The 26,247-nt window shown below is 61.9% G+C and overlaps 3 protein-coding genes across 7 annotated transcripts; all 3 read right to left on the reverse strand.

The window, feature by feature from the left end:
- Window positions 1–748: 748 nt before the first annotated feature.
- PDLIM7 (PDZ and LIM domain 7) lies at window positions 749–17,463 on the reverse strand. Of its 5 annotated transcripts, XM_064724678.1 has the most exons (25): window positions 17,379–17,463; window positions 16,032–16,138; window positions 12,618–12,769; window positions 12,279–12,309; window positions 10,662–10,678; window positions 9,913–10,067; window positions 9,554–9,590; window positions 8,898–8,936; window positions 8,638–8,792; window positions 8,257–8,293; window positions 7,570–7,608; window positions 7,297–7,451; window positions 6,907–6,943; window positions 6,407–6,445; window positions 6,129–6,274; window positions 5,797–5,833; window positions 4,989–5,027; window positions 4,712–4,866; window positions 4,329–4,365; window positions 3,369–3,427; window positions 3,048–3,282; window positions 2,782–2,962; window positions 2,509–2,629; window positions 1,931–2,046; window positions 749–1,650 (listed from the first exon to the last, which is right to left on the reverse strand). In XM_064724678.1, exons 2-25 carry the CDS (start codon window positions 16,134–16,136, stop codon window positions 1,564–1,566), a joined length of 2,211 nt encoding a protein of 736 aa, XP_064580748.1. In that variant the 5' UTR covers window positions 16,137–16,138; window positions 17,379–17,463; the 3' UTR covers window positions 749–1,563. The 5 variants fall into 5 exon arrangements, with proteins under 5 accessions (XP_064580748.1, XP_064580749.1, XP_064580750.1 ...); XM_064724679.1 differs by lacking the exon at window positions 4,989–5,027; XM_064724680.1 differs by lacking the exons at window positions 4,712–4,866; window positions 4,989–5,027; window positions 5,797–5,833.
- Window positions 17,464–17,684: 221 nt separating this feature from the next.
- On the reverse strand, window positions 17,685–20,572 carry DOK3 (docking protein 3). The gene is made up of 5 exons (XM_064725075.1): window positions 20,516–20,572; window positions 18,958–19,251; window positions 18,741–18,834; window positions 18,483–18,655; window positions 17,685–18,401 (listed from the first exon to the last, which is right to left on the reverse strand). Exons 1-5 carry the CDS (start codon window positions 20,570–20,572, stop codon window positions 17,685–17,687), a joined length of 1,335 nt encoding a protein of 444 aa, XP_064581145.1.
- On the reverse strand, window positions 20,261–26,169 carry DDX41 (DEAD-box helicase 41). The gene is made up of 17 exons (XM_064725074.1): window positions 26,104–26,169; window positions 25,920–26,018; window positions 25,670–25,829; window positions 25,513–25,587; window positions 25,127–25,187; window positions 24,339–24,475; window positions 24,109–24,181; window positions 23,811–23,964; window positions 23,579–23,715; window positions 23,241–23,403; window positions 23,021–23,152; window positions 22,775–22,846; window positions 22,461–22,557; window positions 22,004–22,153; window positions 21,801–21,872; window positions 21,593–21,703; window positions 20,261–21,404 (listed from the first exon to the last, which is right to left on the reverse strand). Exons 1-17 carry the CDS (start codon window positions 26,125–26,127, stop codon window positions 21,268–21,270), a joined length of 1,854 nt encoding a protein of 617 aa, XP_064581144.1. The 5' UTR covers window positions 26,128–26,169; the 3' UTR covers window positions 20,261–21,267.
- Between the last annotated feature and the right edge of the window lie 78 nt (window positions 26,170–26,247).

Here is a 26,247-nt window from a genome sequence, read left to right on the forward strand (position 1 = left end):
TTCCTCACCCCATCTTTGATGTGCTTTTGCACTCCTGGAACTGGCAGTGAGAAGACATGGCACCGCAGCCCAGATCTGGGTGATGCCAGGAGGCATTTGGCTCCCCACAGCCAGCTCCTGCCCCCGGCAGAACCTTCCAGTAGATGAGCAAGACAATTTTCCTTACAATTGCTCATCATGGCAAGAGCTGCAATTATTAATGACCGTTCCAGCTGTCAGAGTGGAGAGGGAGGAGAACAGCCACTTCCCCACAGCCGCTGCCCTCCGGCCCGTTCCAGCTGGAGGTGCTGCTGTGGCCTCACCCCCGTCCTTTGGGACAGCAGCTGCAGCGCGTGAGCGAACGCTTGGCTGCTCCACGCTGGAGAACGCCCAGGGCTGGTGCACGTGGCCCATGCGTGCCCCAAGGCTCCTCAACACCTCTAAAAACTCAGGCACACAAGGACACTGCCCCACAAGGGCCCCCACTAAGGTCTGACCCCTTCCCCATCTCTCCTTGCTGCATTTTGCCCCCCAGATTTATTACTGCCTCCATTAGCGGTCCTGCCTGCGACAAGAGGGATGACCCAGCCAACACATGGGGTCAAGCCTGGGCTGACGCGGGCAGAGGAGGAGAAATGTGAGGCAAAGAGTTTCCCTGGAAAGCTGCAAGGAGCTGAGTCAGGCCCCAGAGGGAGCGGGATGAGGGCAGAGCATGACCTTCCCAGCCGGCCGCACCTCGCTCGGCAGAACCACGGCCCGGAGACAGGCGGCACTTGCAGAGACGTGTTTATTAAAGGCACTAAAAGCACCGTGGCTACATCAGCGCAGCCCGACCGGAGGGTGTGGTTTGGGGGGAGGCATCGGTGGCCCCAGGATGGCAGTGGCAGAGAGCTCTTTGGTAGGAAGCTGTGCCCAAGCCTTGCAGGAGCAGCCGCCTGGCTGGGCTGGCATCAGCACACGCTGCCAGCCCACGGCCGGGGGTGATGCCAGCCCCAGGGGATGCCAGCAGGGTGGGGGTATGAGGAACAGACACCCCTGGAATGCAGCTGGGGCAGGAAACCACCGCAGCAGTGTGAGGGGTGCCTGGTGGGTTGGCATGGGCAGGGCCCCAGCAGAGGAGCAGGGCTGGGTCTCCAGCCCCAAGCACACAGCAGGGAAGGCTGGGGAGAGTGAGACAGGAGCTGGTCCTCACCCACTCGGGGAGGGATGTCTAAGGAGTGTCCCTGCCCCAGCAATGAGCTGCCAGGCAGCAAGGGAGCAGCCCAGCTGTGGCAGACCCTCTCCAATTCCAGCCTCAGCACGGTTGTGCCCACCATGCTGCGTGGCTCAGGGGCAGGAGATCCATGCAGCATCCCATTCCCAGGGCTCCTAGGGCCAGCTGAAAAGCATATAAGAAGCCACCCAGCTATCAAAGGCTGGAGCCAGCACTCTATCTGGCTGGAGTTGAGCCAGGAGATGCTAGGAAAGGGGCAGGAGCAAGGGAAAGGGCCAAGGGCCCAGCCTGGCTCCGTAGGGCCAGCAGGGCAGGGGGAGAGGAGCATGCAGGGCCAGGGACATGTGTTGGCACAGCTGGATTTCCACCCCTCACACATGGGAGAAAGCGTGGCTCTTGCACAGAGGCTTGTCCTTCTTGGAGTAGAACGTCTTCCCTTCCAGGTTGGTCTGGCAGATCTGGGGAGGAGAGTGCAGGTGGTCAGGCTGAGGGGCCGAGTCAGCCTCTGGATCCCTCACAGCCCAGCACTGGTGTCACACAGGGACCTCCACGTGGGTCTGGGACACTGCCAGGGACCAGAAGGCTCAGAGCAGAATCCCAAGCTCCCAGAATGGAGGCAAGTGGGAAAAATCTTGCAGCAGCAGGTCTCCAGTGCTGCTGGTGTACCCCACCCAGGGCAGGACTGCCAGGGAGAGGCACAGGCCCTGCAGCAGTCGGGGAGGGAGGCACACTGCTCACCGCACAGACAAAGCAAGTGTCGTGCCAGCTGAAGCCCAGCGCCTCCAGGAACCGGTCCCCAGCATCGATCTTGAAGTCACAGCCGCGGCACTTGGTGCCAAACATCTTCTCATAGTCTGTGAGAAAGGCAGAGCACAGGTCAGCACTTCCATGCACTACAGCTGCTCATCCCAGAGGAGCAGGGCTGCAGCTCAGCCAGGATCTCACAGGCACGGCCTGGGGACAGCCCTGCCAGCCCCCATCCAGGTGAGATAATGCCCTGAAAGGTGCAGGGTGGCTTGGCCACCACAGGGCTCCAGGGGGAGGAGGAGAACCTCAGCTCCCAGGATGCAGCAGCAGCTTTGATGTACATCCTCCCTCGTTGCCATGGCAACACAGGAGCATGGCACTACCCTGCAGCTAGGGAGAACCAGGATGGAGCGCTCAGGGCTGTGGGATTGGGGTCTCTGTGCTCCCCACAGCCCAGGGGGAGCCCCAGGGAGCAGGGCAGCTCATGTCCCCAGCCCTGTGTGCAGCTGCTGAGTCCCAGTGGTGCCCCAGGGCCACATGAGGTGACACACGGGGTCCCAGGGTCCTACCTCTCTCGCAGTAGGGCTGTCCCTCTTCCATGTAGAAGGCTCGGTTGCGGATGGGAGTTTTGCAGGCGTTGCAGGTGAAGCACTGCACGTGCCAGGTCATCTTCAGTGCGTGCATCACCTCCTGGAGGGGAGCCACTGTCAGCCAGGGGCAGGAGCACCAAGGGCAGGAAGGGACAAGGAATCCCCTGAGATGGACCAAGGTGGGAAGGGACAGAGGCAGGCACCCACAGCAGAGGGCAAGGAGGAGATGGAGGGCAGCTGAGGGACACTCACCCCAGTGATCTTCTTCTTGCACTTGGCGCAGGTGGGCGCGTAGCGCGTGTCGTAGCACTTGGGGCAGAAGATGGAGCCTTTCTCCTCAAAGAAGCCGCCCTCATCCAGCACCTTCCTGCACTGGCAGCACACGAACTCCTCGGGGTGGTAATAATGTCCCAGCGCCACAAGGTACCGTCCCCTGCGGCAGGACAGAGCCACGTCAGCCATGTCCAGGGCCCAGGGCCTAGGACGGTGCCGTGGCAGTGGTGGCAGCCGGGGCTCACCTGATGACTTTGTTGCATTTGTAGCACAGGGGGGTGCGGCCGGGCCCCTCGGGGGCCTGCTGGGCTGCCTGCACGATGGAGCTGCGGTTCTGCATGGGGGTGGGCGTGGCAGGCTGGCTGTGCTTGCTCACCACCGTGCTCGTCTTGTCCGGGGCGTAGCGCTCGGCAAATGAGGGGTCCACAGCCCAGGGCGGGCGGCTGGTGGGGCTGGGGCTGGCACTGGGGGTCCTGGGGGCTGCACACACACATACAAGTCTTAAGGAGAGTGCTCCTGATCGCTCAGCAGCCCCTCCCCAAAACGCCCAGAGATGTTTTGCTCACCCAGTCCTGGCTCCGTCTTCATCGTTGCTCCTGGGGACGGGTCCGGCACGGAGACCTGGCTACAGAACAAGCAGTTAATCCAGCCTGCCCTGCTCGCCCCCACTGCCCAGGGGCTGCAGGCGGGGCTCCCACCCCTACAAGCAGGAGGAAGCTGGCCAAACCCCCATGGCCAGCAGTAACTGGTTTAGTGATGAGGTACTGAGCCAAGGGCCTTCAGTCCTGCCAAGACACAGCACCCCCAGGGTCTCTGGTACCCACTGTGGTGGTCTGGAGAGAGGCAGGAGGAAGGTTCTGGGCTTCTCCACACTGACCAGGGACCCCAGGGACCACACAGACTTTGGCTGCCTACTAATATGTGATGGTCACCCCCAGTGTCATTGGGGAGCAGGGGGACCCGGACGTGGCCTGATGCAGGGAGCCCCAGGGTCCAGCTCAGCAGTGCTGGGAACAGGCAGGGCAAGCCAGGGCTAAAGAGGCACAGCTCAATGAAAGAAGGGGGACAGGGAAAGAGGGAGAGCCAGTGGCTCTGTGCTTCTCCAAGACAAATTCAAAAAGGAGATGGCAACAAACCCAACTTCTATTTGAGTCAGAGCAAACTGGGCAGAGCTGGTACCCAAGGGCCATGGCACCAGGGCAGGAAGTTTTACAGACAAGTAAAGGCCAAAAATGGGGGGCTGTCCACCCCCCTGCTTGGCTGCACAGAACAAAGAACAACCCTGACAAACTGGTGACATCCACAGCCCCACACCAGGCTTGCAGGACACGGTGCCCCAGGTCCAGATGCCACCCAAACATCACAACAATCCAGTGAGATTGGCCAGTGCCATCAGCCACTCCCAACCACCGTTTCTGGGGCACCACAGCGCAGCTCAGCATTCCGAACTGAGGGGCAGCAATGCCCAAGGGGTTCTGCCCAGGATGTGCAGCCCCCCAGCTCCTGCTGCCACACACTCCCCTTACCTGGGCTTCCTAACAAACACATCATCATGATCCTCCACTGAGCGCAGCAGGAGAGAAAGGAGGAAACAGTCAGTCCTCACAGACAGAGGCCCCGGCACAACAAGAGGGGAAAGGGGAGAAAAGAGGAAAACCAACCTCTCCTCCCACCAACCCCTGCCCCAAAACAAAGCCCTGCCCAGCCACAGGGCAGACCAAGACCCCAGACGTGTGTCACCATCACGAGACCGCGCACAGCCCCACCAGCTCCCACTGACTCAGCCACCCCACAGGGACCACACGGGGCCAAAACCAACACTCCAGTGCCACTCCAGATTCTGCCGGACCCTGGCAGCCCACGGAGAGCCCAGCACCGCCAGGCAGTGCCAGCCCCTGTGGGGACTCACTCTCATCTGTGCCCGTCAGCTGGGCCAGCTTGCGGAAGGAGCGGGACTGCGAGGTGCCGGTGCGGGGCTGCCAGTCCTCAGCGTCCTCCATCAGCCGCAGCTTCCCAGGATTGCACCCGGGGGTGCTGGGGGGCTCCAGAGACTGTGGGGGCTGTCTGTGAGTGACAGAGGGCAGGAGCTCAGCCAGCACCAAGCACAGACCCTGCTCTGGAACAGGGAAGCACTCCAAAAGGTGCTCTGGCACGGGACAACATCTCTGCCACACCCTGGCACTCACCGCTGCTCCACCGTGCCCCAGCTGGACCCACGGGCATCCCTGTGGTAGCAGAATAAACGGTGGCACAGCAGTGAGTGGCTGATCCGTGGCTCAGCCCATGTTTCCATATGCACCCACAATGTCAGAGATACAAGAACCTCGTAGAAATGCCAACAGCATTCACTCCTGGCCAGCCTGGCAGCCATTCCATGACCCCACATGATATCGTGCCCCAGGTACAGTGCCTCCCTGTGACTCCAAAAATGCCCAGCAAAGTGTGGTGTCACCAGCCATCCCTACACACTGTGCTGCATATTAACCTCCCCAGCTTGGTGCCAGCAGTGCCCAGTGAGTTTGCCTGCACACCCATTTGGGGACAAACTGTCTGACCAGGGGGTGTCCAGGCAGGAACCTCCCAAGGTGAAGGTCAAAGCAGTGGCTGAGCACTGGCAGTGCCTGGTGTGGGCCGAGCACAAGGTGGGCTCTGCAGCTCCACCACCACCTCAGCTCTGGCAGAGGACAAAGAGGGAGAGAAGAATCCACAACAGGGCAAAGAGTGTGCCCAGAGCCAGGAGAAGGAGTGATGCTGAGGGGAAATGAGCCAGCAGCACTCACCCAGCTCTGCCACACCAGGCTCACAGGACAATGTGCCCCAGGTGCAGGCACTCCCAGCACCTCCCAACATCCCACAGCCAGGTTTTCCCAGTGCCATCATCCTCCTCCACTCCTTGTATGCCCAAAAGGCTAAGGTGCAGCTCAGCATCTCCAGCTCAGAGCCAGCAGTGCCCAGACACCTGGGACATGCAGCCTCAGCACATGCTCCCCTTACCTGGGCTTTTTAACAATCTCATCCACACCATCCTCCACTGCAGCAGGAGAGAAAGGGGGAGATGGTATCAGTCTGCAGTGACTGATGCCCAAGAAAAGCAGGAAGGGAAAGGAGGAAAACCAACCTCCCCACCCACCATCCCCTCACCCCATCACACAGCCCTGCTTCGCCATGAGACAGAGCATGGCCCTATGAGCACCCGGGCAGCTCCTGCTGGCTCAGCTGCCCCCAAGGGGTGACTTGGGGCCAAAATCAAACTCCTGATGCCACATCACCCCACTGCCAAAACAGTCCCACACCCCCAGGCAGTGCCAGGCCCTGTGGGGACTCACTCTCATCTGTGCCCGTCAGCTGGGCCAGCCTGCGGAAGGAGCGGGACTGCGAGGTGCCGGTGCGGGGCTGCCAGCCCTCCGCGTCCTCCATCAGCCGCAGCTTCCCGGGGTCACACCCGGGGGTGCTGGGGGGCTCCAGAGGCTCCCTGTGAGTGACAGAGGGCAGGAGCTCAGCCAGCACAAAGCACAGACCCTGCTCTGGAACACTGCAGCACAGGGCAGTGCTGCGAAAGGTGACCTGGAACATGGCAACACCTCTGCCGGACCGTGGCACTCACCGCTGCTCCACTATGCCCCAGATGGACCCATGGGAATCCCTGTGACATTGGAAGAAACAGCAGCACAACAGTCACTGTTTGACCATGCCTGCCATATGCACCCACAGCCCCGTGGAGGCACGAGCCACAGGGAAATACTGACCAGCAGCCTTGCAGCTGCTCCACAGCTGCACAGGATGCAAAGCACCAAGACCAGTTGCTGCCCAGCACCTGCCAACATCTCCAGCAAGGTGTTGTGATTGTCACCAGCCACCCCTACCCAGGTGGGTGCTTGGGGCAGGACCCTCCTGATGTGACAGTCAGAGCAGTGGCTGAGTGCTGGCAGTGCCCATTGTGCAGCTCTGAAAATACCTCAAGTCCGGGAGAGGGGACAGAGAAGGAGGGGAGAACCCCCAGCAGTGCAAAGAGCACCCTCACAGTGACTGCAAGCAGCAAGGGTGAAGAGGCTGTGGGGACAGAGCCTGGCATGGGCACCTTGTGGCTCCTGCTGCTGCCCTTACCTGGGCTTTTTAACGGGCTCATCGTCACCTTCATCCACTGAGGACACCAGGAGAGAGAGGGGGAGATGGAGTCAGTCTGCGGCAACTGAGGCCCAGAGACAGCAGGAAGGGAAGGGAAGGGAAGGGAAAGGAAGGAAAAATGCCCTTTCCTCCCACAGCCCCCTGTCCCAACACACAGCCCTGCCTGGCCACAGGGCAGAGCACAGCTCAGTGACACCACCATGAGCCCACACAACCCAGGCAGCTCCTGCTGGTTCACCTGCCATAGAGAGCCCAAATGGGGCCAAACCAATGCCCTGCTGTATCAACACACCACAGCCTTTAGCAGCTGCCCCAGCACAGCTGGGCACAGCTGGGCAGCCAGGCAGCGCCAGGCCCTGCAGAACTCACTGCTGCTGGCTCCCACCATCCGGGCCAGTTTGCGGAAGGAGCGGGACTGGGAGGTCCAGGTGTGGGGCTTTGTGTCCACAATGTCCTCTAACATCTTCAGCTTCACAGGGTCACACACACTGTCACTGGGGGGCTCCAGAGGCTGGGGGGGCTGCCTGTGAGTGACAGAGGGCAGGAGCTCAGCACCAGGACTGGACCCTGCTCTGGAACAGGGAAGCATCCCCAAAGATGCCCTGGCACATGCCAACACCTCCGCCAGAACCTGGCACTCACCGATGCTGCCCCGTGCCCCAGTTGGACCCATGGGCATCCCTGTGGTATCAGAAAGAATGGTGGCACAGCAGTCAGTGTTTGACCAGCCCATCCCTCCCCACACACATCCACAGCCCCAGAGACGCACGAGCCTTGTGGAAATGCTGACAGTGTTCACTCCTGATCAGCCTTGCAGCCATTCCCTGGCCCCACATGACACTGTGCCCCAGTCTGGTCCAGTTCCCCACCCTGCAACTCCCAACACCCCCAGCAAGGTGCTGTCAGTGCCAGCAGCCACCCCTGCCCACTGTGGCCAGCACACTGTGCTGCATCTTGGCCTCCCCAGCTTGGTGCCAGCAGTGCCAAGCAGGTCCTGCCTGCACACCCAGCATGAGGACACTCATCTGGGCACGGCCTGCCTGGCTGGTGGGTGTCTGGGCAGGACCCTCCTGAGGTGACAGAGCAGTGGCTGAGCACTGGCCGTGCCTGTTGTGGGGTGAGCCTGCGGCTCTGCCAACAGCTTGGCTCTAGGAAGAAGGAAAGGATAGGACAGAGGGTGGAGGACAAGGAGAGGAAAGAAGAAACAGCAACAGGGCAAAGAGCTTCCCCTGAGTGACTGCAAGCAGTGAGAGAGAACAAGCCTTGTGGGCTGAGCCCAGGGTGGACACCCTGTGCTCCTGCTGTTGCCCTGGCACACGCTCCCCTTACCTGGGCTTTTTAATAAATTCATCCTCACCATCCTCCACTGAGTGCAGCAGGAGAGAAAGGGGGAGATGGAGTCAGTCTGCAGCAACCAAGGTCCAGGAAAAGCAGGAAGGGAAAGGAGGAAAACCAACCTCTCCACTCGCCTGGCCCCACTGCGCAGCCCTGTCTGGCCACAGGGCAGAGCACAACCCCAGACCAGCAGCACCACCATGAGCCCACACACAGCCCCAGGCAGCTCCTGCTGGCTTAGCCACTCTCAGGGAGTTAAGTGGGGCCAAAACCAACACTCCCGGGTGCTACATCACCCCACTGCTCCTCCCAGCTCCTGGTTACCCCAAAACAGTCCCACATCCCCAGGCAGTGCCAGGCCCTGTGGGAACTCACTGCCACCTGTGCCCGTCAGCTGGGCCAGCTTGCGGAAGGAGCGGGACTGCGAGGTGCCGGTGCGGGGCTGCCAGTCCTCAGCATCCTCCAACATCCTCAGCTTCCCAGGGTCACACCCGGGGGTGCTGGGGGGCTGCAGAGGCTGTGGGGGCTGCCTGTGAGCGACAGAGGGCAGGAACTTCAGCCAGCACCAAACACAGACCCTGCTTCAGCACAGGGCAGTGCTGCCAAATGCGCCCTTACAAGACCCTGGCACTCACCACTGCTCCACTGTGCCCCAGTTGGACCCATGGGCATCCCTGTGATATTGAAAAGAACGGCAGCACAACACTCAGTATTTGACCACGGCACAGCCCATCCCTCACAAATGCACTCCAGCAGCAGGAGAAGTCAGAGACACTCACTCAGTCCTGCCCTGCCATCCTGCAGCGCCATGCCAGGCTCACAGCACACTGTCCTGCAGCGCCATGCCAGGCTCACAGCACACTGTCCAGCTGCTGCCTAGCACCTCCCAGTACCCCCAGCACAGTGTCCTCAGTGCACCAGCCTTCACCAGATCCCTCTTCCTCAACAAGCAATGGCAGAGCTTGGCCTCCCCAGCTTGGTGCCAGCAGTGCCCAGCAGGTCCTACCCAGCACAGGACACCTTGTCTGGCTGGTGTGTCCCAGCAGGACCTTCCCAAGGTGATGGCCAGAGCAGTGGCTGAGCTCTGGCAGTGCCCACTGTGGGGTAAGTGCAGAATGAGCTCTGCAGCTCCACCAACAGCTCAACTCTTGGAGATGGAGAGAAAAAACAGCCACAGAGCAAAGAGCTTCCCCTGAGTGACTGCAAGCAGCAAGAGAACCAGGTGTGTGGGCTGAGCCTGGGGTGGGCATATTGTGGCTCCTGCTGCTGCTCCAGCACACGCTCCCCTTACCTGGGCTTTTTAACAAGCTCGTCCTCACCATCCTCCACTGAGCACACAGCAGGAGAGAAAGGGGGAGATGGAGTCAGTCTGCAGCAACTGAGGCCCAGAGACAGCAGGAAGGGAAAGGAACAGGAGAGGGAAAAGGCCCTCTCCTCCCTCTGCCCACCTGTCCCAACACAGCCCTGGCCAAGGGGCAGAGCACGGCCCCAGCCCAGCGGCACCAGCACGAGCCCACACAGCCCCAGGCAGCTCTGCCTGGCTTAACTGCCCCATAGGGCCAAAACCAACACTCCACAAGGCACCAGAGCCTTTATCCAGCTCCAGTTTCCCCAGCAAAGCTGGGCAGTGCCAGGCCCTGCAGAACTCACTGGCGTCGGCGCCCACCAGGCGGGACAGTTTGCGGAAGGAGCGGGACTGGGAGGTCCAGCTGGGGGGCTTGGAGTCATCAATGTCCTCCAACATCCGCAGCTTCACAGGGTCACACACAGGGGTGCTGGGGGGCTCCAGCAGCTGGGGGGGCTGCCTGTGAGTGACAGAGCCATCTGTCAAATCTGACAGATCTCCTGGGGCTGTCCCCCCCCTTCCCCAGCACAGAATCACAGCACACCGGTACCAGAGATGTCGCACCTTGTCTTCCTCCCCACCCCACAACTGCTCCCTCACAAAGGCTGGGCCTGTGAAGGACTCTGGAATGACCACCACCATTTCTGGCAATTTGAAACTGGCCCCAAGGGCCACAAAGAGAAAGGACAGAGCAAGAATAAGCCAAGGTCAAAAAACACCATCAGGGAAGCTGCACCACAGCCGTCTATGGCAGTGCCACCTGCCCATGGGCACGGTGCCCAGCACAGCCCATCAGCCCTTGCCCAGTACAGCCACATCTTGGGGAACAGGGAATGGATCACACACAAGGACACTCCAGGGCCCCAGCAGCTGGCAGAGACAGGCAGTTGTGTCCTGTACACTGGGGACAGCTTGGTGCCAGCACTGACCCACCCACACGGGCAGAGCAGCGCCTGCTGCCCATGCCCAGGCTGGCCCTGCCCTGAAGGACAGGGCACTGGCAGGGAAGAGGCATGCAGGGAGGATAGAGAGAGCAGGTAAAAGGCTTACTGACTTGTCAAGGCTCAGCACCTGTAGGGAGAGGGAAAGAGAAAGGGAGGAGAGAAAGAAAGAAAAAGGAAGGTGAAATTAGACCTACAGCACCCAAGAAGTTTCCAGAGCTCACCTATGACCTGCATTAGCCCCCTATCCCTGAGTCTCACACCCAGCTCACCCAGGGCTGAGAGCACACTGGGGCACAGGAGCAGATGCCAGTGGACCAGACCGTGCTCCCTCAGCTCCCAGAACAGGCCTGGATGCCCAGAGCAGTCAATGCCACATCCTGCCCCATTGCCCAGCTCCTGGGCACTACAGCAGCTCTGGCCCGAGGAGCAGGGACCAGCAGCTGCTGCACACATGCAGCAGAGCCAGGGAACAGAGTGGCAGGGCTGAAGACCATCACTCTGTCCAGCCCCTTCCTGCAGCCAGGGGAACGGCAGGACTTCCCAGGCAGGCACCGGCCGGTGGTCACAGCCAGCCACTGTTTCCCTGCCACTGCAGATGCCAGCCAGTGTCCTGCTACAGCCACCATGTCAAGCCTGGCAGGAGCCCCCACAGGCTGACACATCCCTGAGCAAGGGCCTGGTACGAGTGTGGCTGTACCAGTGTGGCTGTGTGTCCCTGTGTGAGACAGCTCTGTTGTGCCAGCCCCCGTTTGCTCGGCACGGGCACTGCCACCCGCTCCCACCCAGGGTGCCTGGCATGCAAGGCGCAGCAGGGCGGGGCAGCAAGCTCCCCCCGATGCTCGGGGAGCAGGAGGGACAGCAACGTACCCGTTGTGCTGGGGGGTGCAGGCGGGCGCCAGGGGCGCGTACGTCACGGGTTTCGTCACCAGCCCGGGCCGCGGGTTCGGAGGTGAGCCGGCCCCGAAGGGCCGGGCTGTTTTGTTGAGGGCGGTGCTGGGAGCGAAGTTATATTTCAGGGGTTCAGAGCAGGGGAGTGAGTCCTGAGCGAGACAAAACACACAGACACGGGCTCACACGTCAAGCAGCATGCAAGGGGCAGCCCTGGGCCAGGCAGCGCAGCAGGCAGCCAGGGAGGGAAGCCGGACAGCACGTGCACCTTGGAGACCAGGATCTGCCAGGCTGGCACTCGCTCCACCGGGCACCTGGCCAGTGACAGCAGGTCACAAACCCAGCCTGAGGGTCATTTGGAGATTAGTAGGTGCCCCGGACACTCGCTGCTGCCCGTGGCAGGGCGGTGCATGCACACACGCCGACTGCAACCGTCCCACGGCACAAAGCTGAACACATGCAGGTGGCCTCTGCCCAGGAGCCACCAGTCACCAGCCCCAGCCCTGCCTCCCTGTGCCAGGGCACTCCCCAGCACTAGCAAACACGGTGCTGCACCTGCCCAGCCTCCTCCCCTGCGCTGGCCCCTCTGCATCCCTGCCCACACCCAGCACCAGCAGGGGCACAGACACTCTGGCCCAGGCACCTCCTGTGCAGATCCCGCTCCCTCTGATCCTCCACGGTGCCAGAGCTCAGAGCTGCTCCTCCAGCTGGGCTTTCTAGACCTTCAAACACACCCCAGCCCCCTAGAAGCCCCAAGAGCAAAGTCCATTTGCTTCACTACACTGAGATTCCCTTGCCCTGAGATGAGCTGCCACTGTGGCACCAGGAGCAACACGTACCTTCTGCGGCTTCCCCAGCTGGTTCTGGGCTCTGCAAGAGAGGAGACAGATGGGCAGGTACTGGAGTTGGTCCAGACACCACCAGCATGCTGGTACCCCAGGGATGCAGCACCCAGCCGAGGGGAAACATGGCCAGCTGGCACTGCCCTGTGGCTTGCAGTCAGGTTAAGCCTTATCCAGGCAAGCAGAGCCCTTGGACACAGCCAGGGACTTCCAGGCTCTAAGTAAGGAGGAGTGATGGCGGGAGATGGAGATACCAGGAGGTGGCACTGGGCAGAGGGCCCTGATTACACTCCAGTCATACCAGAACCCCATGTTTGAGGGACCCATGATTCCTACCTGCTCAAGGTGAGGCAGAGCCTGTCCCCACAGGCACGGATCCTGTTCTGGGCCTCGATGTGTGTCATGGCACTGGTGCTCTCCCCGTCGATGTACAGCACCCAGTCGCCCACTCCCACGCCGGCCTGGGCTGCCTTCCCACCCAGAGTCAGCTGCAGGACAGACAGAGTTAGGGACAGCTGGAACAGCCAAGCAGTGACATGGGAGCAGAGGGACATCCTCATGAGGGCAGGGGCCTTCCAAGGCCCAGGATCCCCAGCCCAGTACAGGACATCACACCGATCTGACCCAGGGAAAAGTGGCAACCCCCAGATTACTCCTCATTTCCCAGTGCATGAGCCCAGAGCAGCCTCTTCCCCTTGGCAGCAGCAGAAGGCAAAGCATTTCTCCAGGGCACTGCCCAGCCCCTGTGGCATGCCTGGGGACCCTGCCAGCACCCCAGGGCCTCATTTCCATGACACCAAACACAGAGGCAGCGCTGCCTCAGCCTCGATGCCCAGCCACCCCCTGGAGTCACCCCTGTGGTCCCAGGGCAGGAAGAGAGCACAGTGAGTCAGGGCCTGCCGGGCAGCCCTCACCTCACTGCAAACCACAGGCATGTCCAGCCCTTCGCTGGGGCGGGGAAGGACGGGGGAGGCACCCCTGGGGCACTCCCCCAGCCGCCGGCGCTGCCGGCCCGTTCCCACCAGGCACAGACATTACCTCATTCCCACAGAGGAGCAGGAGCCCTGCCGGGGCAGGGAGACACCCGCCCCCTCCCTGTCATCCCGCTGGGACAGCCGGGAGCACAGCCACAAACTTCCCTTCCCCTGGCCACGGTGCCAGGGATGCGCCTTGGCCCTGCTTGGCTCCGTGGCACGGCTGAACGTCAACACCAGGCTGGGAAGTGGAGGCTGCCCTGCCCTCCCACCAGGGATGCACAGCCAGAGCAGGGCCCAGAGCACTGCACACAGCTCCCAGGCACTGACAGACAGACAGACAGACGTGGGCAGGCTGCAGCCATTCCTGCTCCTCCAGCATGGAAGAACTCGAGGCGCTTGGACCCAGACCAAGTATTTCCTCAAGTCCTGTTCGACATGAACATAAAAGGAGCGAGCCAGATTCCCAGCACTGTCAGAGGGCTGAAAAATCCTTACCACAGAGTCCTGGCCCCTCCTTACAGAACCCGGCTCACCCTGGAGTCACACATCCCTCCTCTAGGCCAACACCAGCCCTCCATGCAAGGCCAAACACCACATATGGACTGGATGTGGCCCAGTTCCACCTGCATCCCACTGCTATGCCCAGCAGGACATGGGTACTCCCACACTGCCCTCCTGTTCCTCCAGCCTGGCACAGGAGGGTGCCCTCACAGCAGTGATGCCCCCAGCTCCTGGCCACGCTGCTGCAAGCCCCAGCTTGCTACCCTGGAGGGCTGGGGCAGCTGCGTGGGCTTGGAGGCAGGAGCAGGAGTTGGGAGAGGTTTTCACACGACTGCCCAGGAAGGGGAGAGCACGTCAGGCTGCGTCACGAAGCCTCACCCTGCCTGGTCAGCACTTCCCATTCCCCTCCATGCCAACGTGCAGGAAACCCCTGTGACAGGTGCCAGCACAGCCAGGAGCCATGGCAGTGCCAGCCCTCCCACTTCCCACCCAGACCCGCTAACCACGGCTTCCTTCCTCCCCTCTCCACCCAGCCTTTTGTTTCCTGCACCTCCATCACCACATCCAGAGGTGCTCACCCACTGCCCTGTCCAGACAGAGCCCCCCTCAGTGCTTTCCTGCCAGTAACACCCAAGTGTCTCCTCTTTCCCAGCTGGCAGATACCAGGATGTGCCACACAGCATCCAGCTATCCAGACTGCAGTCCTTATCCCAGCTCCAGCACAGGGACCATGGTTTGCAGCCTGCCTAGCCAGGGTGTCAGCCCCCTACAGAGCCCCGTGCCACAGGAGGTACATGTCACGGGGCCATGGTGGCACCTCTTCTGTGTGATCAGTGAGCTGAAACTGCCTCACTGCTCACCCAGGAGTGCCACAGTGATGGACACAGTGAAAGCCAAGCCAATGGACACACCAGTGTTGTCCTGTGCTGCCCACCCCTGCAGACCTGCAGAGCAGGGCCCCACTGCAGCCCACAAAGCCGGGGCAGGATGGTTCCTTCTAGCTGCTGTGGCAGGCACAGCTCACAGGAAGCAGTGGCAAGGACAGCAGCATGCTCTGGGTCTGGGGATGCCTCTGGAGTGCAGAGCAGCACAGGCTCACACTTTCCCATCAGAGCACACCGCCCTGCCATGCAGCCCAGCCTCACCAGAGAGCCCCCAAAGCTGACTGCATCCCCTGGGAACGTCCCTGCTGCTCCTGCCCTGCCCAGGACGGCAGCACTGCCCAAGCCTCACCAAGAACTGCTTCACGAGGCCCCTGCCCCAGGCTCTGGGAGGCTCCTCCATCCAACCAGACCCTTTGTTAAGAACTGGCTCGCAGCCAAGAGAAACATTTTTTAGAGAATAAACTGGCTGAATCTGTCTCTGCGTGCTCAGCAGAGATCAGCAGGCCCCGGGGCAGCGGCACAGGCGACTCCAGCCTCACTCAGTGCCCTCAGGGCCCGTGCTCCGTGCTGGGATGCTGTGCACATCTGTGCCCTCTGGGGCAGGTGCGCAGTGCCCGGCTCGTGCCAGGGGCAGGTCCCCACGCAGCACTCGATGCCACAAAGCAAAGCTGTCCTTTGAGAAGCAGCGTGCGTGCCAGCTGCCCCAGTGCCAGCGGCGCAGGCGATGCAGGCACATTCCAAGGCTTATAAGGCAATTGCGTGGCCAAAGCTGTGGCCAGCACCCGCCCAGGGACGGGGACCTGCACACAGCCGGGGTCAAACCCGGGAACATTGCAACGGGAGAGGCTCAAACCAACGGGCACAACCAGCTGCGGCTCTGGAGGAACGGGAGAGTTTAGTGGAGGGAGTCACATCCCTGTGCAGGCAGCAGTGCAGCTTCCTCCTCTCCATGCCCATTTCAGGAGTGACCTCAGGCACAGAGCTGGGAGCTGTGCTGTGGAACGCAGGGCAGAAGGGCACTGGCTCGGTCCTGGGATGCCAAGCCCAGTGCTGGGGTGCAGACCAGGAAGCCAATCCCACATTTTAGAGAGCAGATCCCCTCCTGCTGCGGTGGGAACTCTCCGGAAGGGGCCTACCCTGCCCCCCTCTGCAGAGGCTGTGCAGAATTTCACGTTTCTGCCTGCAGCTCTCTGCCCGGAACACCCCCGTGCTGGGCTGCAGCTGATAAGGGACCAAGGAGGCTACGTGGAGCCAGGCAGGGCAGGATGCAGCATTCCCGGGGCCCCAGCTCATCTACATCCCCCGTACGGCTCTGCCTCAGCCACTGCGGCCTCCCTCCCACAGAGGCAGGAGGAAGGATGGGTGTCACCAGCCTTGGTTTCTCTTACCCTGGAGATGGAGAGTGGCATGCTGAAATCCTTCCCTCCCTGCAGCCTGAAGCCCCAGGGTGCCGGCCCGTTCAGCATCACCTTGTAGGACTCCATGTCGCCCATCTCTGCAAGGCAAGAGGGTGTGATCCCAGTGTTAGGGAATGTGGAAACAATGCAGGGAGAGCAGGAGAGGAGAGGGCTCGGTGCCTGGCAGGGTAGGAGAGGAGGCAGGTCATGTTTCCAGCTGTAACTCCACCCTGACCATCCTACACTGTGGTTAGAGACGCACCCCAAATCCATCAGCATCTCCTCCAGCAACGTCAGAGCTGAGGGGCCCAGGCTAACACTGACTAGCGCCAGGGAGCCAGGCACAGCCCTGCTGCCACCCATAGCGGGGTGTCTGTGGGCTCTGCCCTGTTCCCCAACCTGGGATGTGCTCTCCTTTGCAGCACCCCAGGAACTTCTGCTGCTGGGAGCCAAGGCTGTTCAGAGCACAGGGAAGCAACAGCAGGTACAGAAGGATAGGAACCAGAAGCATTTTTGCCGGATGAATTAGCAGCAGCAGCACAGGAGCTGCGTGATGCCACCCGAGGCGCTGGCACAGCAGCCAGGCTGGCGCTCCGGCAGCCGGCCGAGCAGATGCTCCCTGGGAGCGAGCCCATCTCCGGGGCTTGGGCAGGAGGGAATCCCGGCGCTCCCCTGCCTGACAGCTGTCAGCCGGCCAAGGCCCGGGACAGACGGGACAGCGCCAGCCTCCTGTCACCTTTTACCTGGAAGGAGCCGCCAGACCCCTGCGAACGGCCCCAGGACCTTCCCCCCGAGGGCAGGGCCAGCTGCGGGGCTCCCCACGCCTCGCACGGCCCGGCCGCAGGGCAGGGGGCCAGCGTGCCCCCGCTCTCCCCGGGCCGGTGCGGTCTATATAAGGCGTGTAAGACGACACCAGCCCGCTCCCCGCTCGGGAGGGCCGGGGGAAGAGCTGCGTGTCAGGCATTCCCGGCGCCCGGGAGCCGCGCAAGCCCCAGCGAGGCGCCGGGACGGGGCGGCCCGGAGCGGGCGGATACCCCCACCCCTCCCCGGCGGGACGGGGCCCGAGTGCACCGGGGGTCCCCAGCGTGCACAGGCTGGGCAGCAGCTCTGCTTATTGCTGGGAAGCCCCACCCTGACCCGCGGGGGCCTCGGGACCCCTCCCCATCCCACACCGCCGCCCCCCTCCAGAGGTCGGAGACGCCGGCTCTGCCCCGCACGGGCCCGACCCTGACCACCCACCTTCCCCTTACGCCAGGCCTCAGCCCTCCACCCCTCACGCCCCCGTGCCCCCCGGCAGAGGACGGAGCCCTCCGCCTCGGCGCGGCTCCCCGGACTCACCCGCGGCCAGCGGGGTCCGGCGGAGCGGGCGGGAGCGGAGCGGTGCGGGCCGACGCGGGACTCGAACCCGGGCACCGCCCCCGCCCGGCACGGCCCCACCATATATAGGATCAGGAGGGGGCGGAGCCAGCGGGCGTTTCGGCCAATCACCGTGTGCGCCTCTGCCTGCCGGGGCGGGCACGGCGGCGCCCTCTAGCGGGGAGGCTCGAGCTGCCCCGCCCGTCCCCCCACTCGTCACAGCGGCGGCGGAACCGAGTCCGGGAAGGGCCTTTATTGACCAAACGGCACCGACCGGCACCGGCCACATCAAGCCCAGTCCCGCGCTCCGGGGCTCTCCCGGCTCAGCAGCCGCACCAGCTTGGCCCGAAGGGTGCTGTGCGGCTTGTGCCCGGAGCGCCCTGACAGCGCCTCCTGCCCTCCGCGCCCCCAGCCCGCGGCGCGGGTGGTCGGTGCCATGGCGGCCCGGTTGTCATAGACGGGCCCCCCCTCACTGCTGTGGCCCTCGGGGGCCTGTCGGCACCCCAGCTCCCACTGCCCTTCCTCCTCCTCTTCCTGGGCCCCGGCTGGACGTGGTTCTGCAGTGAAGATGTTCTCGTACAGATGCTCAGGGAGCGGCTTCCCCACGGCCCAGGGCTCCCCAGAGCCTGGCTGCCCTGACACAAAGAGGGGCTGCTGGCCCCGGGCGATGGAGGCATAGACGATGGGGCATGAGGCCTCTGGCTCTGGTGGGGTGAAGTGGAGGAGGTTTGCAGGGGGGTGGGAGGCAGGCTGTGTCCCCCCGAGGGCTGAGCTGGGCTGGGGATCATCATTCCCAGGCCCCCAGGGCTGGGGCTCAAGGCTCTGTGCAAAGAGCTGGGGCTCTGAGACACAGAAGAGTCTGGGCTCCAGGGTGTCCTTGCCCTGCTGCTGGCAGGCAATGGCAGCAGCCACAGCCCGGCAGAGCTCAGGGGCCCGTGGGGTGCTGAAGGTGAAGGTGCCCTCGCCGGAGTCACTGCGGCGGCCAGCCTCGAAGGAGAAGACAGCCTGCAGGGTCAGATGGGAGAGTGAGGGGCTGCCACCCACCCTGGGCAGGCAACAGCCCCAAGAAGGGAGCGGGGGACTCACCTGATCCTGGCCAAACTTGCGAAGGAAGGGGTAGGGCCAGGTGAGCAGGGGCTGGCGGGACTGGGGGTCCTTCAGCGTCAAGCTCTGGGGAAGGGCTGAGAGCAGGTAATGCCCGTGCAGCCCACAGCGGGTGGCTGCGTCTGTCTGGACCACCAGCACCAAGAATTCAGTCACTGTGGGAGCCAAACAAGCCAGGGGTTAGCACTGCAGCACTGAGCTGCAGCCCACCCCGGCCCTCTTCACCACCCCTGCACATACGGTCCTGCCAGGATGAGTAGAGAGAGTTCTCCTCCATGGGGACAGCGGGGCTGAGCTGGGTCCTGGCACTACTCGGCACTGTCTCTTTTCCACCCTGAAACAAAGGGATGTGAGTATGACCTGGGACAGAAGTGGGGGGAGCACAAATTCCCTGCCTGCCCTGGAGCTTTCCAGCTCACCCAAGTCGGGCTCTTGGCTCTGCCAGACCCCTTGGTACCTGGAAGGCCAGCTGGCAGAGCTGGGTGATCCATTCATCACGCTGCTCAGCTGCCAGCACATAGCTCTTCTCTGTGGTGGTGAGGTAGAAGGCAGCGGTGGCTTTGGGGCAGCTCTGGGTGCCCGCCGGGCCCACAGAGACGCAGTCAGAGAGGCGGATGACACGGCGGGCACAGCACTGCAGGGACACCTTCTCTGGGACCGTGCCATCATCCCGCACATCAAACTTCTCCATGCGGGCCACGCCAGACGGGCTGGCAGCGAACAGCTGGGCTCGCATCTTCCTCCAGGACCTCTATGCATTAAAAGCGCAAAGGCAGGGAAAAAACAGGTCAGCAGAGCTGGCTGCTGCATCTGGCAGCTCTGCCCTCCATACAGGGCACGAGGGGCACACGGGAGTCCCAGCCCACACCTGCCAGGTGTTGTTGGAGGGCACCGAGAACAGGGGCCAGCACAGATCCTGAACTGTGGGGCAGGGCAGGCCCGAAGCTGGGCTGAGGGGGGCCTTGCCCCGAGCGGGCCTGGCATGGCTCACTGGGTGAGTCACTCTCACTCCTGGCTCCCTGAGCACCAGGTCCTGCTCTTTGTTCCCTCCTGCAAGTGCTGGCCTGTCAACCTGCAGCTGAGCTCTCGAGCTGTTCTCAGGACAGACCCTGATGCAAATTAAAGCCATTTTGAGCTGCAAAGGCTCCTGCTGGCAGCCTCACATCTGCTGAGCAGCCTGCTTCCTCCCAGGGGAGCCTCTGCAGCACCAGCACCTTCCCAGTCTGTCATGGGATAGCGGGGGCGCGTGCCACCATGTACCTCAAAAGTGCACAGAGCCTCTGCCCTGCAGGAACCAGATGCAGCCAAGCACCCAAAATACCCACCACCCCCAGCCCACCTGCCTCCTCCATGGCAGGGCACCAGCTCCTCACACACAGCGCTGCCTGCTGAGCTTCCAGGGCTTGGTTCTTGTTCAGCAGGGAGGTCAGAGTGAGATTGCAGCCCCACACATCCACTGAGACCCTCACAGGACATGGCCACCCTGCCATGGCGTGACCAGCACGACCTAGTTCGCCAACACCCGACAGCTCCCTGGAGCTGGCCCAACCCCTGGTACTCTCACCGTGTCATCCATACCCTGTCCCAAGGGCTGTGGCACTCAGTGCCCCCTCCAAGGGCACGGAGGAGCAGCCCAAGCCACGAGGGTGTCACTGGATGGTGCTGGCCCTGCAGGGCCAGGCCGATGGAGGGCACAAGGACACGTGCCACGTGCTGGCCCAGGGCCCCACTCACACACACACACACACAAACGCTGGAGCTGCGCCATATTAACGTGTGTTTATTCTTCCATTGAGACTCATGCGGTGACCAAGCAAGAGCCAGAGTGGGTGCCCACACAGATGAGTCCCCTCAGCCCCACGGGAAAGCCCCACTTACAGAGCTGCTGAGCCCAGGGCTCCCCCAAGGGCAGCTCCAATGGGTCTGGCTCCAGTCACCCCTTCCCAGGCTGCTGAGGGCCCAGCCTCATGACAAATCAGGGCAAACCCTCTACCAACCCCAAATCCACCCTTTACCTTTCCAAATTTGGTGTGCTGCACATAAAGGATCCCATCCTTCACTGGTCTCTCCATGGGCCCAGTTCACCCTGGCAGCCAGCGCAAGGATAAGGGACTCTGGCTACCCGCAGCGCAGAAAATGTGACTGCTGCAGTCGAAGGAAAGGCATGGGGCAGACTTCCGTCTCACAGAGACTTCCCCTTTTTGGGGTGTGGGATGGGGGGCAGAGGCTGGGCCACAGGAGGTGTCCGTGTGCCCGCCCCTCCCCCTCAGAGCAGGGCAGTGGGGCAGAACGCGGGGGCAGAGCACAGGAAGCACCTCGGGGAGCGCCTGACATGAGCATGGCACGCTCCACCTCACCCTGCCTGCATCCTCCCAGCACGGCTGGGCAGACAGAACAGCCACCAGAGAATGCACAAATCCAGGTGAGGGAGATGGGCTCAGAGAAAATGGGGGGATTTGTGAGGAGCAGCACAAGACCCTGACCCCACCACTGCACAGGGCTGGCAGAGGCAGCAGAGCAGTTGCCCCACCTGGGGCTTTCTCTTGCCCTGAGGCACTGCTACCTGCTTGCCCAACACACCCTGATGTAATGGGCTGTTGCAGCACAGCTCCATACATTTCCTTCTGGAACAGGAGCTTCGTCAGGCTGAGCTGGCAACAGTCCCAGTGACCAAAATTCTGGAAAAGGGCCCACACAAAGCAGTGCAAGACAGGCCCCTGGGCTGACAGGAAGCCCAGGCCCACCCAGGAGCAGCACACCCTCCAGGCTAGAAGTCCATAGAGCTGTGGGCCAGGTAGTCCTTGCGGCCGATGTTGCTGACTTGCTTGGTCTGCATGGCCTCCAGCTTGGGGCAGTCGGTGATGCGATGGCCCAGGCCACCACAGAAGGCACAGCCCCGCTCACCTGCAACGGGAGAGATGGGGTCAGGGCCAGGACAGTGACATGCCAGAACAGCAGCTCCCACCCCAGAGCAAAGGAGTTACACCAGTGTCTCCCCAGTGTTGTGGCACTGGGAGCTAGAGGGTCCCATCTGGAGCCCAGGTTTTGCAGCAGCCCCACGGGGGTCCCTGTGTGAGCCTGGGGTCTCTCACCATTGATGTCCAGCATGGTCTCATCCCCACAGTGCAGCACCTGGAGCACAGGTGGCACCTTCTGCTTTGCCTCCAGGAGCAGAGCCTTCAGGTCCATCAGCACTGACTCATCTGCGGGCAGAGACATAGGTCAGGCAAAGCCATCCTGCTTGCTCAGGACACCCCCTTGGCACTGCCCAGCTGCCCCCAGCCCCGTGCTGTTCCTCACCACAGGCCTTGTTGATGAAGGTGGTGGCAATGCCAGTGTTGCCTGAACGGCCCGTCCGCCCAATGCGGTGAACTGTGGAGACAGGGACAGGATCAGCCCCGGGTGAGCACAGTGTGACAGCCCATCCCTGCCCCAGGACACTGCAGGGACAGGCACAGAGCCTTGCTGGCCTCCAGACCCCTCCCACAAGGCCCAGTGCCCACCATAGTTCTCAATCTCCTCTGGCATGTCGTAGTTGATGACGTGCTGGATGGCTGGGAAGTCCAGGCCCTTGGAAGCGACGTCGGTGGCAACCAGGACATCCTTCTTCCCATCCCGGAAGGCCTCAATGGCCTTTGTCCGCTCTTCCTGATCTGCAAAGGCCCAGCAGAGCAGATCAGTGAGGGCAGAGCTCCCAGCCCTACCTTCTGCAGCAAACACTGTGGCCTCAGAGTGAAGCATTGCTTCCTCGGGCAGCCTTTTTGCCAATGAGGGCGCAGAGGGGTCTCTACATCCCATGGGGACCTGCTGTGTACAACATGGAGCTCACTCCTGACACTGTCACAGCCCTTCCTCACACCATCAACAACTGCTCCAGGCTGGCACCTCCCATGGCCACACACATTCCTGGCAGGAGTGGGGTCACACAGGAGCCCAGGCCTCTCTGGGACCCTCACTGACCTTTCCCTCCATGGATGGCCACAGCTTCCACGCCCTTGAGCAGCAGGTACTCGTGGATTGCATCGACATCTGCCTTCTTCTCTGCGAAGATCAGCACCTGGGGCAGCACAGACATCATAGCAGAGCCTTTTCTGCAGACTGGCACTGCTGGCACCAGCACAGACCGCTGGGGAAGCCCATTCCTTCATGCTGAGCAGAGCACACAGCACTGCTGATCCCCGGCATGGCTCAGTCCCGTGTCCACTCCGCACAGGGGTCCCTCCTCCCAACTCCCCCATGCCCCAGGGTGAGCACACTGTCCCCAGCATACTCACAGGTGGAGGGGTCTTCTGCAGGCACTCCAGCAGGTACACCATCTTGGCCTCCTCTTTCACATACTCCACCTCCTAGGAACAAGCAGAGACATGGGTCAGGCAGCAGAGGAACTGCCACCACTTGCAATCCCTCAGCTGGGAAGGAGGGCCATGAACCCCAGCTCCCTGGCAGAGGAAGGAATTAAGTGCCCTCATGAATGTTTCTGGCCTCCCACAGAGGCATGAGGGAGCACCCAAAGACCTCACCTGCACAACATCCAGGCTGGCAGCACCCGCTCGCCCAACGTTAATGGTGATGGGCTTCACCAGGGCACTCTTGGCAAAGTTCTGGATCTTCTTGGGCATTGTGGCACTGAAGAGGAGGGTTTGCCGCTGGCCCTGCACAGGGAGGAAGCCTTCAGCACTCACCCAACCTGGCATATGCAGGACTGAGCTTGAGGGTGCTCCTACTGTGGCAGCTCAGTACCTTGAAGTAGGAGAAGATGGTGCGGATGTCCCCCTCAAAGCCCATGTCGATCATCCTGTCAGCCTCATCCAGGGCCAGGTACCTGCAGATGTCCAGGCTCACCATCTTCTTCTGCAGCAGGTCCATCAGGCGCCCGGGGGTTGCCACCATCATGTGCACCCCACTGTGGGGTGAGAGGAGGCTGCATCAGGCCCTTGGCATTCCTGCCCCGTGCAGGACACCTCCCTGGCACACAGCTTCCACCCCAATGTTCTCCTCAAGGCAGGATGCCACTCCTTAACTCCCTGCCAGTAAAACAGAGCAGCTCCAGCCCCATGGACTCCCCCAGGAGCTCTTACTGTTTGATGGTCTCCATCTGCTCCTTGACAGACATGCCCCCGATGCAGAGGGCGCAGCGCAGCGGGGGCAGCCCGTCCTCCTGCAGCAGGCGGCAGTAGTACTCCAGGATGCCGTGGGTCTGCCGGGCCAGCTCCCGCTGCAGAGACAAAACCAGCTTGTTCCTACACCTCTGTGCAGGCAGAACTCAGAACTGCCACTGCAGCTCAATCCCAGCCTCCTCCTGGCACTCACCGAGGGACAGATGATGAGTCCGTAGGGTCCCTCTCGCTTAGAGAACGGCAGCCTCTTCTCCTGCTCCAGGCAGAACATGATCACAGGGAGGGTGAACACCAAGGTCTTCCCAGAGCCAGTGAATGCAATGCCAATCATGTCCCTTCCTGAGAGTCTGCCAGAGAAACAGGGCTGATGGAGAGGAGGAACACCATGGAACAGCTCAAACCTCCAGGGCTGAGCAGGGTGACAGGGTGCATCTGTCATCCCTGAGTGGGAACAACTGCTCACTACTCTGGGATGGGGACAGAGCACTCACATTGTGGGGATGCCTTGGATCTGTATGGGTGTTGGCTGCTGGATTCCTTTTTTCTTCAAGCCTCTCAGGATAGCTGTCAGAGAACAAGGTTGGCACGTTCATGACCTGAACCATTTCCTCTCTTTTCCCACTCAGGTCCCAGCAGCAGCTCCTCCACCAGTGCCAAACACCCCTCAGGCCAGCAGCCAGGAAAAAGGTGGGACCCCTTCCAGGCTCCACTCCTGGCCTACCTGCTGGGAACTTCATCTCCTTGAAGCTCTTGATGGGGGGTGGGATGCCCTCCCCCTCCACCAGGATGTGGTACTTCTTGCGCACGCGCTCGTGCCGCGCCTCCGACATGCCCAGGATGTAGCGAGGGGCCCTCCAGCTGTGGAAGCAACACAAACAGGTGCACAGTGAGGCCAGGGCTCCAGAACCAGCAGCTCCCATGGAGGAGTTCAGGGGAACTCCCTGTTGGCCTCCAATATCCTCCCAGATAAAAGGGGAAGCCCCAAGGGGCTCCATGGACTGAGTGTAGGAGCAGATCTGAGCCAGTTCCATGAATAACAACTGAGAACAGCCTGTGGATGGTGGATGGAACGTGCCAAAAACATCTGGACACACCTCAATCACCTCTCTGACACTGCCTCAGAATCACTGAAGTTGGAAAAGATCTCTGAGATCACTGAGCCCAATCTTTGGTCAATCACGACCTTGACACTGCTGCCTCGAGCAGCATTGCTTCCAAAAGCTCCTCCAGACTCTTTCTCTGGCTTGGTGACCTCCCAGACCTGAAGACCAACCCTCAGAACTTCTAGTTTAACATAAATGTCCTTTATCAAGCCTTACTGTATACAAAACAACATCCAATGCAACTCAATAGCGTTTAATTTTACAGATTTGACACAAACCCAGTCACTCAGGCAAGAGGAGGCAGAGCTGCACTGCTCCTGCAAGACTCTGTGGGTTTCAGTACTTTTCAGCCACCATGAAGTGATGGTTTCAGAAGGACAACTTCTGAGCTGTGCTGTGAACTTACCTGGTTTTGATTGGGTCGTCATAGGTGATGCCCTTGGCCATCTCCTTCACCGACATCAGAGCTGCAGGAACAAAGAGCATCAGTCAGAGCAAACTCTCCTCATCCACATCAGCCTCACTGGGCAAACAGCTTGGGAGATCATGTCTGGAGACAGAAGAGGAGGAGCAGCAGCACAGACAGCCCCTCTGGCACAGGAACACCCAGTGCTGCCATGCCCAGAGCCCTGTCACAACCATGTCTCAGCTAACCCAGGCAGTGCCAGCTGAGGGCACCCACTGTCACCTCCAGCCCCACCCCTGAGTATGAGCACTCCCAAGGCAGGAGGCAGCTCTCCTGCTGCCCTGGGAGCTCTGGGGACACATCTGAGACACAGAGCTCCCACCCACCTCGGCCCTCTGCCACGCTCTCCAGGATCTTCTCTTCCTCCTTCAGCTGCTTCTCCTTGGCTGACTCCTTCCGAGCTGGGGGAATACAAGAAACAATGAGGGAGGGGTTTGCTGTCCCCTGAAAGCCACCCAGTGCCGCCACCAGCCCCTCCCTTACCTTCCGCCTTCTCCTTGAGGTGCTGGTGCTGGTCCAGCAGGCTGATGTTGGACTGGGGTCCCAGCGGGATGTCATCCTCGTCCCCGCGCTGCTCGCTCCCGCTGTCCCGCTGCTCCTCCTCGGACACCACCTTCCGCCGCATCTGCAGCAGCTTCTGCAGCTGGAAGGACGCGGACGGAGGCGGAGTGAGCAGCCCGGCGGCGGGAGGGCCGCTCGGAGCCCTCCCCGGGCAGCCCCGTTACCCCATTACCATCTGCTGCTTGCGCTGCTTGACGGGCACGTAGGGCACGTAGTCGTCATCATCCTCTCCGGACAGGTCGGACGTGTCCGCCGGCTCCTCGCGCTGCCTCTGTGGGGAGACAGGTGGTGAGGGGAGCCCGGGGCGGCACCGGGAGCGCGGAGCGGGCGGTACCGGGGGCCGGGCCCGCTCCCACCTTCCGCTCCGCCGCGGCCTCCATGGCTCCTTCCCGGAAGACATACAGGAAGTGACGTCATCGCGCACAGCGCCATCGCCTAGCAACGCGCAGGAGGCGCCACTGGGCGGGAGCTGCGACTCGGCACGACGGGTGCCCGCGGCG

Source organism: Zonotrichia leucophrys, chromosome 13, assembly GCF_028769735.1.
Source record: "Zonotrichia leucophrys gambelii isolate GWCS_2022_RI chromosome 13, RI_Zleu_2.0, whole genome shotgun sequence".
Lineage (NCBI taxonomy): Eukaryota > Metazoa > Chordata > Aves > Passeriformes > Passerellidae > Zonotrichia > Zonotrichia leucophrys.

Bases quoted from the DNA above. Each gene is read 5' to 3' on its own strand.
- DOK3 (XM_064725075.1), bottom strand. From the start codon at position 20,572: ATGGAGAGACCAGTGAAGGATGGGATCCTTTATGTGCAGCACACCAAA. The intron at 19,252-20,515 runs GTAAAGGGTGGA...TTTAATGCATAG, and splicing joins AGCACACCAAATTTGGAAAG to AGGTCCTGGAGGAAGATGCG. The intron at 18,835-18,957 runs GTACCAAGGGGT...CCTTTGTTTCAG, and splicing joins TCTGCCAGCTGGCCTTCCAG to GGTGGAAAAGAGACAGTGCC.
- PDLIM7 (XM_064724678.1), bottom strand. From the start codon at position 16,136: ATGGGCGACATGGAGTCCTACAAGGTGATGCTGAACGGGCCGGCACCC. The intron at 7,452-7,569 runs GTGAGTGCCAGG...TGTCACTCACAG, and splicing joins TGGGGCACGGGGCAGCATCG to GCAGCCCCCCCAGCCTCTGG. The intron at 2,047-2,508 runs GTAGGACCCTGG...CCTTTCTCACAG, and splicing joins ACAGCCCTACTGCGAGAGAG to ACTATGAGAAGATGTTTGGC.
- DDX41 (XM_064725074.1), bottom strand. From the start codon at position 26,127: ATGGAGGCCGCGGCGGAGCGGAAG. The intron at 24,182-24,338 runs GTAGGCCAGGAG...GTTCTCTGACAG, and splicing joins GGAGATGAAGTTCCCAGCAG to CTATCCTGAGAGGCTTGAAG. The intron at 21,405-21,592 runs GTGAGAGACCCC...CTCCCGTTGCAG, and splicing joins GACCATGCTGGACATCAATG to GTGAGCGGGGCTGTGCCTTC.